The sequence below is a fragment of the Suricata suricatta genome, chromosome 1, assembly GCF_006229205.1.
Source record: "Suricata suricatta isolate VVHF042 chromosome 1, meerkat_22Aug2017_6uvM2_HiC, whole genome shotgun sequence".
Taxonomy (NCBI): domain Eukaryota; kingdom Metazoa; phylum Chordata; class Mammalia; order Carnivora; family Herpestidae; genus Suricata; species Suricata suricatta.
Window position 1 is genome coordinate 124357839 of NC_043700.1, and position 16022 is coordinate 124373860.

The 16022-nt window shown below is 36.6% G+C and overlaps 1 protein-coding gene across 1 annotated transcript in view; it reads left to right on the forward strand.

Annotated features, from left to right (window-relative positions):
* Positions 1–1784: 1784 nt before the first annotated feature.
* FAM13A (family with sequence similarity 13 member A) overlaps positions 1785–16022 on the forward strand; it is a 313453-nt gene continuing 299215 nt past the window's right edge. The window contains exon 1 of the mRNA XM_029943172.1: positions 1785–1955. Within this exon, the coding sequence (XP_029799032.1) occupies positions 1851–1955 (105 nt within the window). The 5' untranslated portion in view covers positions 1785–1850. The remainder of the gene's footprint in view (positions 1956–16022) is intronic.

The following is a 16022-nucleotide window of genomic DNA, read 5'->3' on the forward strand; positions in this document are numbered from 1 at the left end:
TCAGAATGAGGATTACTTACAGTCACATACACACATAAAATCAGAAACCATGTAAGTGTCTGAAAACAGGAATGACTAAAGAAACCATTATATATTGAACATAATATTGTATGTGATTAAAATTGTTTATAGTGTTAACAGTATGGGAGCATATCGGTGATACGATGTTAAGTAAAAAAAAAAATTAGGATAGAAAACTCAGAAATTAGGTTTAAATTATTTTTTAAAAACAAAGAGAATAGAAATATGTTAAATATTTCTGAGTGTCCAGCTATCCTTTTACTGCCTCATCTCTGCTTCTTTATTACTGCCTTTGCAATAACTAATCAAAAAGCTTTATTTACTTATTTTCATTCCTCTCTCCTCCCATTGGATGATCCATAAGAGAAGGTACCATGTCTTTCTTATCATTGAATATTGTTGCATTGTGCCGGGCGCAGTGTAGGTAATAAAAACTGACCTAATCTTTAGGCTTTTATTTCTCACCAAGGACTGGTAATACTTACATCATCAGAAAAAGAAGACAAATTTTAATATATTGGAAAAAGTTTGTTTTATAATAATTTTCTTTAATAGCCTAGTTTTCTAATGGGTGAATGGAAAGCACAAATGATAAAACCTTGATTAGGTGGAAGCAAAAAAAAAAAATTTTATTTTTCAGTGGAGGGGATTATGTCCATTCCCCCACTCCCATTCCATTGTTTGGCCTTGTGATTGTATTAGTGCACCTTGTGGAAGTAGTCTTTACGGTGTTCTAAATGCATGCATTGAAATAAAATGTACTTCGTCATGTCCTCTGGCTTTGCTGTGGGTGCCATTGATTGGCTGGAAATATACAAAGTATGTGAGATTTGAAGGGAAGTCCTGAAATGGGAACTCATTCCAGCTTTCCCTTGTCTTCCCACCTGGTGCCCATAAAGTATACTTTTATTATGTTTAGTTGGCTAAAATTTAAGTCTTTTAAGATTGAGTAAAGTGAAACTTCTCACGCAGTATTAGCATTCTCTTAAATGTGCCACTAAAAAAGATTTGACAAAAAAGTGGCAATAAAAAAATAGTACAGTGTCTTTCTGCCTTGTGTGAAATGGATATTTTAGCTCTCAGTTCAAATAATTGGAAATTGTAAAGTTTGTCACATTTTCTAATAACACAGCATATGAAGTAGGACATTGTTGAAAGGTCTACCACAGGCTGATTTTCCAGACTATAAATAAATCACATATGTTGAATTGTGGAAATCTAGAAACATGTTGTTTGACATTGACCACCAGTACCTGTGAATAAGATCATTCAAAAAATAATGAGAAGTGGTAACAGCTGCATAAATAAAATATTTTCTTTTAGGGCAATTCTGATGGAGTAAAGGTGGAGGGAAGAACATTTTGATAGAATTTAACTGGTTTCTAATGGGCAGTGGAAGTGAAAAGTGCCTTAGAAAAGTGAGGAATGTGCCTGCAGATTGAAATCTGAGTGTGAATATGTGAATTTTTCTTAGGAGTAGCAACTAGGAATCAGGTTTGCATATTCACTGTTTGGGCTTAGTCCTCCAATTAATGAATATCACCAGGTGATGGGCGTTTTCTGAACGGAGAAAGCCCGTGTGTGGTATCTGGCAGGTCAGGTTTAAGAAAAAGATGTCGGCAACTTAAGGCCCATGTCACATGATCTCCTCTACTTGCCAATACTAGACGCTCTGGATCAGATTTCAACTCCAGGCAGTCCTGCCAGCCATGTGGGTTCAGCCGAGTGAGAAGCCAAACCACGCTTCCGAAAATGTTAGGAGCTGCTCTTTGCTCGCTGTGAGGCCTCTGGATTAGGAACTGTTTTTCAAATGAAAGTGCATCTGCTGAATGGAATTCTCGTACTTTGCTGTCATTTTGATGTTTTCATCCGGTCTTCATCACTTCTACCAGGCACTTCCTGCAAGAATGGGGGCAGGCGCTCTCGCCATCTGTGTGAGTATAGGCTGCCGTCTTCTGTGGACACTGCGGGGCGGAGGAGAGGCCTGTGCCCTCCTGGTTTTGCTGAGATGTTTGCGTGATTTTGTTTTTCCTTTCTAGGCGGTGGGGGAAGGTTTGTTACTTAAATTCCTGTATATTCAAATGGACGTTAAACAGTGTTTGGGGCAGTACTCGGCATTTTTGTCTGTTTGTCCTTCCAAAAAAGATGAAGGAAGAAGCAAGCGTGCAGGAGTTTATGCATTTAGGACAACTTGACTTAAAGTCAAGCATTTCAGACTTCCTTGTTAGAGATGAGTTAAATATGAACGCTTAATTGTAGTTACTGGAAAAATCTAGTGGCTAGACTGAGAAAGAATTAACCGCGAATTTGTTCCTTCTGAGTATGTATATGACCTTTTCCTATTCACATTTTTGTTTTCATTTAGTAATGCTGGAATTTCTGTTTCAGCATGGTTGCTGAAAGTGACAGAGAAAGCGCTTGTTTGATAAATGTTTGTGAAGCCTTAATCGACTGTAGGAACTTCTGATTATAATACAGTAGCATCAATAAATAACACGGATGTAAAATCCATGGGAAAATGCATGTATTTCTAGGGCTGAATTAATAAATATCAAAAGCAATTCTTTTGATGCTTATGTATAACCTTTTGCAATAAGCACATATTTTCAATTATACAATTTAGAGAATGCTGTGATTTAAATTTTTATTTCAATATATAGAAAGTGCATATGTATCAAGCATACTTCTATTTCAAGCTGGTATTGTCTTCTAGGGGGCACTTTATTTGTTCCCAGATGAACTAAATGAACAATCTCTTATTCTTTATTATCAACTGCTCACTTATGTATCATCACATTTAGGTCAGATCCTTTTTTTTTTTTTTTTCAAGTTTCAGAAACAGTTGCAATTTGTTGTAGGCTGTGATGGCATCCTAAAACATCTAGAGATACCTGGGAGATTTTTTTTACACATATGTTCCAAGCGGTCTCCAGATGGTAAATCAGCCTCACAGACTGACTTTTCATAGTAAAACTCCTTCATTTTTGTGCTTGGAACTTTTTGGTATCCTGTGTGCCTGTCTCTTTTCTTTTTAGCCTTGAGCCTTGTAGTATCGAGGTGGTTATCTTTTTATCATTCCCAAGAGTTTTCTTCAAAATCTGATTTTTTATTGTAAAATAGTGAGCTTTTATTTCATTGCATCTTTCCAACTTTATAAAACAAACACTTTAGGACAAGAAATGCATAGAGTATGAGACAGCAGATGAACCTATTTGTCCTGAGACATGCAGCCATCTCTGTCTGATTAGACCCTTACTTCTTGCCCTTGGCCTGCATGCGTTGATCTCTGCCTTGACTGAAATGCACACTGACCCATGTGTGAAACTCCATACTTTTCCTTAGTTTAATCCAAAGTATATGCAAACTTTCATGTAAGATTGACATGAAAATCATACTATTTAAGAGATTATTCACTCTAGTGGAGGAGTGATTCTCACTCATTCCTATTCCAGGTTAGCCTTTATTCTCTATCCCAGGTATACTTACAGAAATGTGTATGTTTTTAGGACTTTCAGCATGGTATTTATGGAAAAACATAGCTAAAGGAGAACAAGATTTTTTTTTAATGTTTGTGGCAGAATGGTGAGAGCTAATCGTGCATAAATGTAAGCATAGTGGCTGGCATACTGGTTTTTAGTTTGGGACTTTTTTACCTAGACATAGCTTATATGTAGCAACAGCTCAGATATCCTGCTACTGAAGATAGTTGTTTAGACAAAATAATAGAGTACTAGGTATTTGTAGTGTGTGCATATGTATGTATGTTGAAGCGGAGCACTCCATTAAATGGAGTTCAAAGATCTCCGTTTCTATGTCCATTGACTAACCACCTTTGTCTTTCTCATTCCTTTAAACTTTTTTTTTTAATGTTTTATTTATTTTTGATACAGAGAGAGACAGAGCATGAGAGGGGGAGGGGCAGAGAGAGAAGGAGACACAGAATCCGAAGCAGGCTCCAGGCTCTGAGCCAGCTGTCAGCACAGAGCCTGATGCGGGGCTCGAACCCACGGACATGAGATCTGACCTGAGCCGAAGGCGGAGGCCTAACCGACTGAGCCACCCAGGCGCCCCTCTCATTCCTTTAATCTCTTCCCATATTACTAGCACTGTTAGTCAAACCAAAATGGGCTCAAAATCTTACTACTCCTATTTACAAAGAAGTTGTAGCTTCTTCACTATTTTTCCTCTGTAAACTACACCCGGGCAGAGTGGGAACCACACTTTCCAGTTAGTGTTGCCTTTAAATGTCACTTTGAGAGGACTCCAGTTCTCTCGGGTGAAATCTTCAGTCTTTCAGACCTCTTGCACCTCCTGCTGTTCTGTCCTAGGTGGGATCTGGGTATTTCGAGGAAGGTAGTCTTGAGAGTAGCAGTTGCCATATCCCAATTATTGAAGAAGGGGGGGCCCAGAATACAGATGTGTCGGTTTTTACACTCTGGATGTTCTGGCCTCTGGTGTATTCAGCAGATCTTTGGTGAATTAGTAGGGGAGTTATATTGGTGTTACCCAGGCCTTGCAGTCCACTCCTCCTGAGTTAGCTCCAACTTCTGTTGGTGCTGGGGACAATTCTAAGGATGTCCTGGGCCTTGTAGCCTTTGTCCCTAATTTGAGCCCCTGTAACCTCACCACCATATATCCTCAGCTACCTTACACCTATCCCATAGTGCAGGCAAGCGCTGTGGTCCTGGGGCAGAGAGGTTCGCAAACCATGTCACAATATTCTAGTCACAGATTTATTGAATCGGCTTAAAACACAGCACAAAACAAGGAGGGAAAGATCTGCCAGCTCACCTATGTAGGAAGTGTTTCAGAGGGATGAAAGGCCCACATTCTGAGTCCTGTGTTACATGATACTGGTCTCTCCTGTCTCATCTTCTCTACCACATCAACCTTTCCTGAGCACGGTGGGCTTTTTGAGTGTGAGCAAGGGGGCTCAGCAGATGGAACCTGACTGAGCCAGCACAGCTTGCGCTCGCATCAGAGGCAAGTCCCCCCAGGTACAGTTGTAACTTGCTAATAGACTCCTGAATATCTGTGAGTTTTTATCTGCATATCTTAAGCAGACAACACATGGAACCAGCATGGGTATAATCAATGGGTGACTCATTTAAGACATGAATATTTGATGTCTCATAAATGTTGGGTGCTTAACTTGGTTCTTCTATCTTTACTTAATTGTCTCTGTCATCTATGTCGACCACACTATCTCCTTACATATTGTTGATAGTTGTACTTCTCCTCATTGTTTTTCTCTTCTCTGTTTAGCTGAACTGAATTGTCTTAAGTAATACAACAGACAAATATTTTGCAAATTCAAGTTTCAAACCCATCATGGTTATCTTTATTGTTTCTAGTTTGATGTTTGGTACCAAACTTATCCCCAACAGTCTACATTTTCATTTCTCTAATGACATGATGAATTTCTTCATTTTTTTTCTCCACCTCCTGTGTATTTTGTCTGTCTTTGTTTTGTTTGTTTGGAGTTTTAGAAAGAATATAGGCTAATATTGGAGCCAGACAAACCTGAGCTTAAATTTTGGTTATGTTATTTACTTTACTCTGACCTTAGGCACTATTAAGCAGTATGCTTTCTTGATAATTTATTTTAAAGAACATTTGGCCATCTGTTCAGCTTCCTTGACGTTATGTATTTTTTTGTCTCACTAGCAGACAGTAAAGTTTGGACATAGGTGTCCTTTCTTATTTGTATCTCGTACCTGTTATTCAGGGCTAGGCAGTAGTAGTTGTTCAGTAAATGTTAGCACAGAAAAGGTAGGTGAAATATAAAGCCTAATGCATGACTTCAGTTTATTTTATGTTTAAATGGGTCTTTTGAAGATCCTCATAAAACAGCTTGCCTTATGAAAGGCATGTCTGCAAAGGCATTTAATCTTTGATGGAACTTTTTTGTGAAAATGGCTCAATTTTCCACTTATGGGAATGAGCAGTATAATTGTAAATATTTTGTACTTAAAAAAAATCACTTGAATCTCCAACTGTATAACACATGAATTCTCTTACTATAAAACTGCATCAGGTCAATGCAAGTAATTCTGCACATCCATTCCATCTTGGATAATGTATAGGCTGGTCAGGGCATAGCTTTCCCTTAGGTGGGCATGTAATCTGCTTTAATCAGGGTAATTAATATCAAGTGTCCCAATAGGAACTCCCTGAAATCTCAGTAGCTTGGGGAAATGGATAAATTTGTAGATTACTCACAGTCCTATGCAGGTTGACAGAATCTCTGCTCCATCTGGTGACTTTAGTGTCCAGACTGCCTCCATTCTGTGAGATATTTGCTATTTCAGCATTTGACCATATAACCCCTAGCTTCTATCAGGGATAAAAGGAGATAGAGGAGGTACACCTGTTTTTATCTGTCTTATTCTGAAAGTGATTCATTTCTGTTACAGTTATTGCTTTGCACTAGTCATATGTTCCAACGTGGTGCAAAGGTGGTTTGGAAATGCAGAAGTATCTCATGGAATATTTATAAACACTATTTCTGGCCCACAACCTAAATTGCTCAAAGAGAAAGATGTATGCTCCATAACTGGGATAACGCAGTTCTATCTCTAATTCCCCTACTGAATGTAAACAAGGAATTATATACTCCAGGTGCTGCTGACAGATATATAATCTATGAATCAAGCAAGGCAGCCTAAGGATATGTTAATACATCAGCAAGTGGCAGAACAGTGGTTACATTCATGAGCCACTGAATCTATTAGCTTAGAATGTTTCTTCCCCTGAACTCCTTTGTATTAGTATAATGGGATAATAAATGTTCTTATTATTTTAACCAGTTTGAACTAAAATTTCAATTACTTGTAGACAAAACACCTTAACTGATAAACTTCATCATGCAGTGGCTTGCTGTGCAATGGTTTTGGGAAGCTTGTCATGAATTGGAATGAGGCAGGATTTGAAGGCAGGACACATGGGTTTCAGTCTTGGCTCGACCACTAATTGGCTCTTGGTTGTGTGACCCTGGGCAATATACTAACCTCTCTCTTCACCTATCAAATAGGGATAGCAACAACTTAAACAAGATTGTTGTGAGAGTCAAATAAAACAGTCATGTAAAAATACATTGAAAACTTCATTAAAAAATTACCTTTAATATGTGGCAAGCTCCTTTATTTAAGGTGATTTAGTTACTGTCCTTATAGTTGGATTATACTTTAAAACAAAAGCAATTCTGTGATCTGAAGGGACTTGATACTACTGGATTTAGACCAAATTTTAAATAGGATTAAACCTTTAATTTTGCTTTTTTCCACAATAAACTGATGATGTATTAGAGGAAGATAAGATTAATAATAGGCAAACAAAAGCGTGTAAGTTTTCCTATGGAAATCTGAGTTATACTGCAAGAAGAATTTTCATCTCTGCCATACAGAATTCAAAAATCAAACAAAAATTTGGTCAAGGGGTGCCTGGGTGGCTCAGTCGGTTAAGCCTCCGACTTCGGCTCAGGTCAGATCTCAAGTTCGTGGGTTCGAGCCCCGCATGGGGCTCTGTGCTGACAGCTAGCTCAGAGCCTGGAGCCTGTTTCCGGTTCTGTGTCTCCTTCTCTCTCTCTGCCCCCGCCCCCATGCTGTCTCTCTCTGTATCAAAAATAAATAAAAAACATTAAAAAAAAATTTTTTTTAATTTGGTCAAAATTATCTGAATATGGGTAAAGTCCCTAGTGTTAGGTTACTTATTTCAGGGTCAGTTTCTTTGAAGCACAGTTGTATATATTGGTTTAATGTCCCTGTGCCGAAGGTTGTAAGTAAGCTTTAGTGACAGTGGTGAAAAGTGCAAACAAGCATGAAGGAGCATATAAAGGTAAAGAATGAGGGAATTGGGGGAAAAAAGACTATGTTGAGGTAATAAATTAGATTAATTTTGATCTAAATCTTAAAGTGATATAGGCGAATGAATTTTCAAATATGAAGAAGCTTTCTCTAATAGTTTCTGAAACAAACTGTTAAGAAAGCTTACTTGAGCTGTTACGTATAAATGTGGATTTCCAGTGGTTTATAAAGAGGTACTGTAGTGGGGCACCTGGGTGGCTCAGTCCATTGAGGGTCTAACCTCAGCTCAGGTCAGGATCTTAACAGTTTGTGAGTTTGAGACCTGTGTTGGACTGTGTGCTGACAACCTGGAGCCTGCTTCGGATTCCCCTCCCCCTCTTGCAAGCACGCGCTCTCTCTCAAAAATAAAGAAATATTAAACAAAAATTCTTCTAAGAGGTACTGTATTAAGAGCATTTATGTAAGTTATATAACTAAATACAAGTTTTGTAACTAGCAAGCATATTAGAGATTTTTAAAAAGTTTGTCATTCAAAATGCTTGGTTTATGGGAAAAGATGCTGCAACAACTTTGAATTATTACAGCTACTTAAGACTGTTAAATTTCGAGGGCCTACCATATCAGATAATAACAAACTAAAACAGTTTAAATTATAATGGCTAGCTAGTTGGAAAAGAATAATTTCAGGATTTCTTCTTTTTATACTAGAGATGAATCAAGGATATAATTACCAAAGTAAAACCATAAAACCATAATTTTGGATCAAAGAATGTCTTTCTAAGGACGGACCAAGCTAGAAACCCTAAAGAAAAAGATGGGTGAATTTTTCTGACAAATAACTAAAATGTCTGCACAATCCCAAATAACATCAAAAAATGCCCAGACTAGGACAGATACTTATAATACACAGGACTAAAAAAATTTTATTTTTTTAATGTAGAAAAAGTTTGTACAAATAAGTAAGAAAAAGAAAGCTAGCCATTAAAAAATGGACCAAAGTTGAGTGCCTGGGTGGCTCAGTCAATTGAGCATCCAACTTAGGCTCAGGTCATGATTGGGTTCACTGCGTTAGTGCTGCTGCGTTAGCACAGAACCTGCTTCAGCGCCTGCGTCCCTCTCTCTCTTTGCCCCTCCCCCACTTGCCGGCTCTCTCTCAAAAATAAACGTTAAAAAATTTAAAAACTAAAAATGGACCAAAACTTATGGTAGGTTTACAAGTAACCTATGCAATGCTGTTGATCAAGCTGTAGACCAGTGGAACATCTTTGTAGGACGATGTGACAATATTGGACAAAATGTATAATTTGTATATTCATTGATCTAGCAATTTCACTTCTGGAAATTTGTCTTGCAGATACTTGTACAATTATGTAAAAATATTAGTAAGGATGTTAATTGCTGAAATATTTGTAATAGCAAGAAATTGGGAATAGTTTATAAATAAGCTAAACATTATAGTAAATAATATGGGTTCAATCAAGTATAGTATGTAATATTAAACAGCTGTATGTGCCAATATGGAAAGACCTCCAAATTGATCAGGTAACAAAAACAAGGTGCATAAATACACAATAGTATAGTTACATTTGCCTTTTTAAAAATAATATGGATATATATGCTTAATTAGGCCTAGAAAACTTCTGCAAGGAAACACAATAATTGGAATAGGGAAACTTTTTAGTTTAAGCTCTCATGTTTGACTTTTGATTGAGTGCATGTATTTAAATTATTATGAATAAAGACTATTCAGGGGCACAGTCGGTTAAGCGTCCAACTTTAGTTCAGGTCACGTTCTCATGGTTCCTGGGGCTCGAGGCGCACAGCAGGCTCTATGCTGACAGCTCAGAGTCTGGAGCCTGCTTTGGATTCTGTGTGTGTGTCTCTCTCTGCCACTCCCGCGCTCATGCTCTGTGTGTCTCTCTCTCTGAAAAATAAATAAATATTTTAAAAAATAAAGAATAAAGACTAAAAATGGAATGATAGCTCTGTCTAAAATAATTATTAGTTTATAATCATGAAAGCACTGAATATTAACATTGAATGTCTCTAATACTTTTACAGATACATTTTGAAATATATAAATTACTTGAAATTGTCTAGTATATAAAAGGATATAGACTTTACCTGTGCATGTCATAGGATAGACTAGAGCTGGGTAGAATGTAATGAAACAGTTTCACAAAGTAGAAAGAAGTATCTAAATATTCCAGTATCAAAAAATTGAGATGGTTGTCTCAGGTGGTCAGTGCTCCATCACCATAAGTAAGAAAGAAGAGAGGAGGCAAGTCATCGAATTAGAGTTATAGGTGAGGTATCTTTGCAATGTTCTAGAGTTCTCTGAATCAGTATGTACTTCCCAGAATTCGTAGCTCTCATCCAATTTGCTAGACTGTTGGAAATTTAGCACACATAGGTCTTTTAACCGCTGTCCTTCCTCTATGTGGAGAATTGGATGATTGTCCAAGGAGCTGAAGGCAGGATTCCATGGTCTTGATAATAAAGCTAGGTCCCAGGGGAGGCTAACATTTTAACGGGTAAATGAAATCTTAATAAGCTGTAAAAAAAATATTTTTTTAATGAAATAGAGGATAAAAAGTATAAATTGAACTTCTACAATAGAACTCAGTTGAATGGCTTATTCTAAGGAAAATGTAGAATGGCATTGGAAAAGCTAAAGAAAAACAGTTTAAGGAGAATTTGATGTAAAATTGTCTTATCAAGTAATTTACTTTTGGTCTTAATTTCCGGAGGTTCCTTTAATATTTAAGAAACTCGTTTTAGTTAAAATGTGAATAAATGATCTTATACACAAATCTTTATTTCTGTGCTTTATACCATAAATAATTCAGGTAGGCCTACAAGTACTTACATGAGCACTGGTTTTAAGCCCATTTGGATTTTCTGAAACTATATGCTTTGGTCTTAATTTTTCCAAAACTGAAATGTGTTTAACATTGTAGTTGTTCCTGCTATATTAGGTTGTTAACTTTTATTTATTTATTTATTTATTTTGTAACTCTATTTTTTATTTTTTTTAGAATATAACACTAGTTTTTTAACATATGCAATTATTTTCCATCATTTACAATACAGTAGTTACAATGACACTCCAAATGGATAAGCAACGTAAAGGTTGTTAACTTTCAGATGAGTCTTTGTAACTTCTTAAAAAGCATCCTTCTGTTTCTGACTTTATATTTCACTAAACTTGTTGAGAAACAATGACAGGAATAGCCTTTGCAAGAGCATTTTTCAAATTCAACTCCCAGCAACCTCCTGCAAGACCATTCTCTTCTGTTTAAATCCTCCTTGGCTCTGCTAAGACCGCCAACAATGATGAACAAAAGGTTTAACATTAGTGACATTAAGAACTGTCCCCTCTTCAAATAAGTAAGGGATTCTTTTTTATTTTTAATATATTTATTTTTTTAAGTAAGCTCACTCAATGCAGGGCTGGAACTCAGGACCCTGAGATCAAGAATTGCATGCTTCACAGACTGAGCTAGCTGGACACCCCCAGATGACCAAGAGACTCTAAACACCAGAATGATTCTGTTCTTTCAGATTATTTTATACATTGGTATAGCAGAAGTAATTACTTAAAAGTGACCTGCCACAGAATTTACTTATTTTGTCTAGAATTACTGAAGAACAATCTGTGTGCTATTAAAATGAAGAATGTGGAATATTTCTAAAAACATATTGACATCAGTATATTCCTTCTACTGATACACAGTCTCGTTTTGGCAGAAAGTTATTAAGCACTTGTTGACTTTTTCTATGTTTTTAACAGAGGTTTTTTTTTTTTTGAAGTTTTACATACCATAAAGTGTATTCATTGAAAAACATACAATATAATAATTTTCAGTAAATTGACCAATTTACTGAAATCAATAGCACCGCATAATTGACCAAATAGCACCACAACCTAGTTCTGGAACATTCTGTTACCTCAGTAAGATTCCTTGTGCCCATTTATGATTAGTTCCATTCCCACAATCTGTCCTCCCTCTCTCCTACCCTCTGCCCCCACCCAAACCTCAGACAACTACTAATTTACTATTTTCTAAGTGTTAACTAAATGTTTCTGTACATTTACCTTTACTGGACATTTGATATCAATGGAATCATACAATATATGTTCTGTGACTGGCTTATTTCACTTAACATAATATTCTTTTTTCCCTAATGTTTATTTTTGAGAGAGTGCAAGTGGGAGAGGGGTAGGAAGAAGGGGACAGAGAATCCAAAGCAGGCTCTGTGCTTTTATTTTTTTTCTTTCTGGAACAAGAGGTTTCAGGTTTATCTTGTGCTTTCCTTGCACTCCTTTTATTTGGTGATAGAGTGGCTTTCTACTGTCCACGTTCATGGTTAGATTTTTTAGTCCTAGCCCCAGAGAGTTTTAAGGCCCACAGTTCTGAATATAACCAGCAATGTAATCTGATTGTTTTTCAAAGTACCTTAAAATGCTGGTACCTAAATTCTTGGAGGATTGCCTTAAAGAATTACAAGCCACCGATTTCAGCAATCTCAAGTTGATTTTTGTATTAAGCTCTACAAACAAAGAGCTCCATGTGTTTTCCCCATTTCGCTCATAGAACCACCGATGTTAAAGGTTCTGGAAATAAATTACCATGTCATAGTTAAGAGCTCCAACGCTAGAGCCAGAAGACTTCGGAGTTACATTCTAACACTTACTAGTTCTGTAAACTTAGGCAAGTTCCTTTTTCTTTGTACCTTAATTTACTTGTTCTAATGGGAATAGTAAATGGGCCTACTGATACAGTGAAGATTTAGATATGTTAATTTTAAAGTACTTACGACAGAGCAGCCATAAAATCACCCAGTAATTGTAGCTTTATAAAATTCAAGGCTTCTGAATCTCACCCCATTTACAGGATTGATAAAAGTATTCTCTTTTCAGGTTCTAATAGAAATGTTGATGTTTCTGAGCATATCTGACTCTATTTTAGGGTGACCAAGAAACTTGTAAATAACCTTACGTTCCTATTTTACAGGGATAGGAATTTCCTCATTTCTAACAAGGGCACCGCACTGTCCAGGATGTGCTTTTTGTTCTCCTTCCTGTGTGGAGGCAGAATTAAGCATCTGTACTTTGGACTCAGATTGCCTTGGTGTGACTTTTAGCTACACCGCATCCTTGATGTGACCTAGAACACACTACTTAGATCTCTGTGCCTCTGAAATGGGGGTCAAAGAAGACTCTTCTTTTCTAGTGTTTCTTTACTAGGGTGTTAATAAGTGAAACCAAGTCTGAAGCCAAGACTGACACAGTCCAAAAACTCACTTCATATAAATTAGCCATCATTCTCCTTCTGATTTTCTCTTTCCTAAAATACTGGTTTTCTATATGCTCTGATTATTCTTTTGTTTTTTTCCAAAATACTTTTATCAGTTGGAGGGTGTGTGTGTGTGTGTGTGTGTGTGTGTGTGTGTGTGTGTGTGTGTGTGTGATGCGTGTGTGTGAGAAAAGAAATGGAATCTGGCTACCTTAAGCACATAGAAACTTCACTGGAAAGTCTTGGAGCGGCTCATCACATGGAGGGAAGAGCGGAAGCACCAGTGTCGGGGCAGCTCCAACAATGTAGATGGCAAGAGTTAATCCCTGGCTAATTAATATCTGGTGAGAGAGCACTGCAGCTGGAACCAATTAGCTCCAGCCTATTTCTGTGCTTGTGACTATTCACTCAGGCCTCAGTCGCCTGCAAGAGGAGAAGGTCTAATTGACCTGGTAGGGAGCCTGAGTCCTGTTCTAATGAACAGGGCAGGGTGGTCCTTTTCGGTGTCAGTCCCTACAAAGTTACTTACAATGAGGCTGTAATAATTCTCCAAAAGACAGGATATGTTACTACAAAAAAGGGGAAAGTGAAGACTAGGTGAACCCAAACCAATAAATACTTGCTACAGTCCCAGCACGTTCATTTTGTCGGCTACTGAAAATACTGAAATTTTGGTTAAAAAAATAAAAAAAAAGATCACCAACTCTTACAACTCTTAATTATAAAAATGAATATTGGTATAAAATTCAAGAGAAAAATGGGCTCTAATTTCAGCCCTTTTTCACTGAGTGCACCACAGGTTTTGGGGTTCTGGTTTTTTTATTCCTAAGGTGATGGTATAAGCACTAAATGACCCGTAAGGATTGTGCCAGCACCAAATCCCAAAGTTCCCTGTCTTTTTAAATGTGGGAACCTACTGACTTTTAGACATGTACATAAACACACCCCATCTGGTCCAGCTTCCAAACTCAAGTGATGAATAGGAATATACACAAACCAAAGTTTAAACAGTTAAGTTTGACTCAGAATACCTCAATAAGTAATTGTTATTTTTAGCTTGTATTAAATCAAGAAAGATAAGAGGTATGTTTCAAAAACTGAAATTCCATAGACATTGACATTTATAAAGAGGTTATGATATATCATTGTCTAAGAGTAGAAAATGATTTCAGTTTAAATAGAATTAATCATAAATAACTTTATTTCTACAGTTATTTTATTTTTCCATCACTAAGGGACTACTGAATATTCCTTATGTACCAGAAGGGATAAGTATGTATATTATAAGCTGTTATATATTTTTTAAAACTTTAGGTATAAATTACTAAAGTAGTATAGTAGTTTAGGCCTAAACTACTTGTTGGTTCCTATCAACAGTTTTCTTCAACAACTAAGCTGGGTGAGCAAGATTTTATAGTATGTATTTTGGTCACTGAAGAATTGATTCTGATGACTCAGGTAATACAGCTGTTTTGTTTCATTGTGGATTTTTTTAAAACAATATTTATTTTTTAAATGTTAACCTGAATTACATTACCAATTAAAAACAACAATCAGAGGTTCCTTTATTATGATTACATATAACTTTCTATGTAGTATGACTCTATATTGAGTAAATAGGTAGTTTCATTTGCAGTCACTTACAATCTGTGAGGTTAGTTGCCTGTCTCTTACTTGAAAACTTTCTAACCTATAATACCAAGATTGCTTATCTATACTGTCTACCAGCAGGAAATCCAACATATGGTCTATAGTTCTATGTAAAGAACAGAATGAAGAGCATAGATTATTAGCAGAAAGAGCACTACTCCAAGGTGCTAAACATAGACAGGATTTCTAAGGAAACCTTGACTTTCTAATAAAATTTTAAGGAATTATTATACATATATACAAAATTATTTTAAGTTTATTTATTTTGGGAGAGTGTGTGAGCTGGGTAGGAGCAGAGATAGAGAATCCCAACCAAGCTCCATGCTGTTAGCACAGAGCCCGACACGAGGCTTGAACTCACGAACCATGTGATCATGACCTGAGCTGAAATCAAGAGGTGGACGCTTAACCGATTGAGCCACCCAGGTGCCCCTATACAAAATTACTTTATCTCTATCATTCAGAAGTCATTCTTACATATTTTTAGGAGATGAGAAATAGAGAATGATTAGGTCATCAGACTACCAACCAAACATGGGTTGACCATGATGCCCCCCTAAACAGCCAACTTGGATCTAGAAATACATTGAGTCTAGAAATAAGAGTGTATCTTCATTTTTTTTAAAAAGAAGAATTTAGAATAATGTTTTGGAAGAAGAATGATGATGGCAGCTGTGATGATTTATAATAAATAAGTAATCCTAGTTACTGAGAGTTCCACACACCCTCCTCATTCCTTTATGTATATGAATTCACTCAAGGGCCCTGGATTCCTATGAGGTAGGAACTCTTAGTATCACCATTTCATAGATGGGGAGAGAGGCACACAGAAGTTGAGTGGCTTGTCCGAGGTTCTCAGCTAATTAGAGCAGAATGAGACTGGAAACAGGAAGCCTGGTTCACAGTGCATGCTTTAAAACACTAAGCCATGTTGTCTCTGTAAGAATAAAACAAAAGATAAAGTTGTATGATTTAACCTTACATTGTCAGCTATTTGTGATGCTACATACTGAGAGTATTTTCAAAGTTTCATTAATACTGGTTACTTTTTTTATCTTCTTGCATACCAGATATACCTTGATAACTGAAATTTCTCATTTGTTCAGTTGAAGGAGATTGCTAGGTTTTTAAACCCACACAAAATTATTAGCTGTTACAAATTTGGCTTAATTAAGAAATTCATAGTTTCTTTGGTAACAGAGATTTTAGTAACTGCCCATAGTACTACTCTATAGTAGCTCTTTCT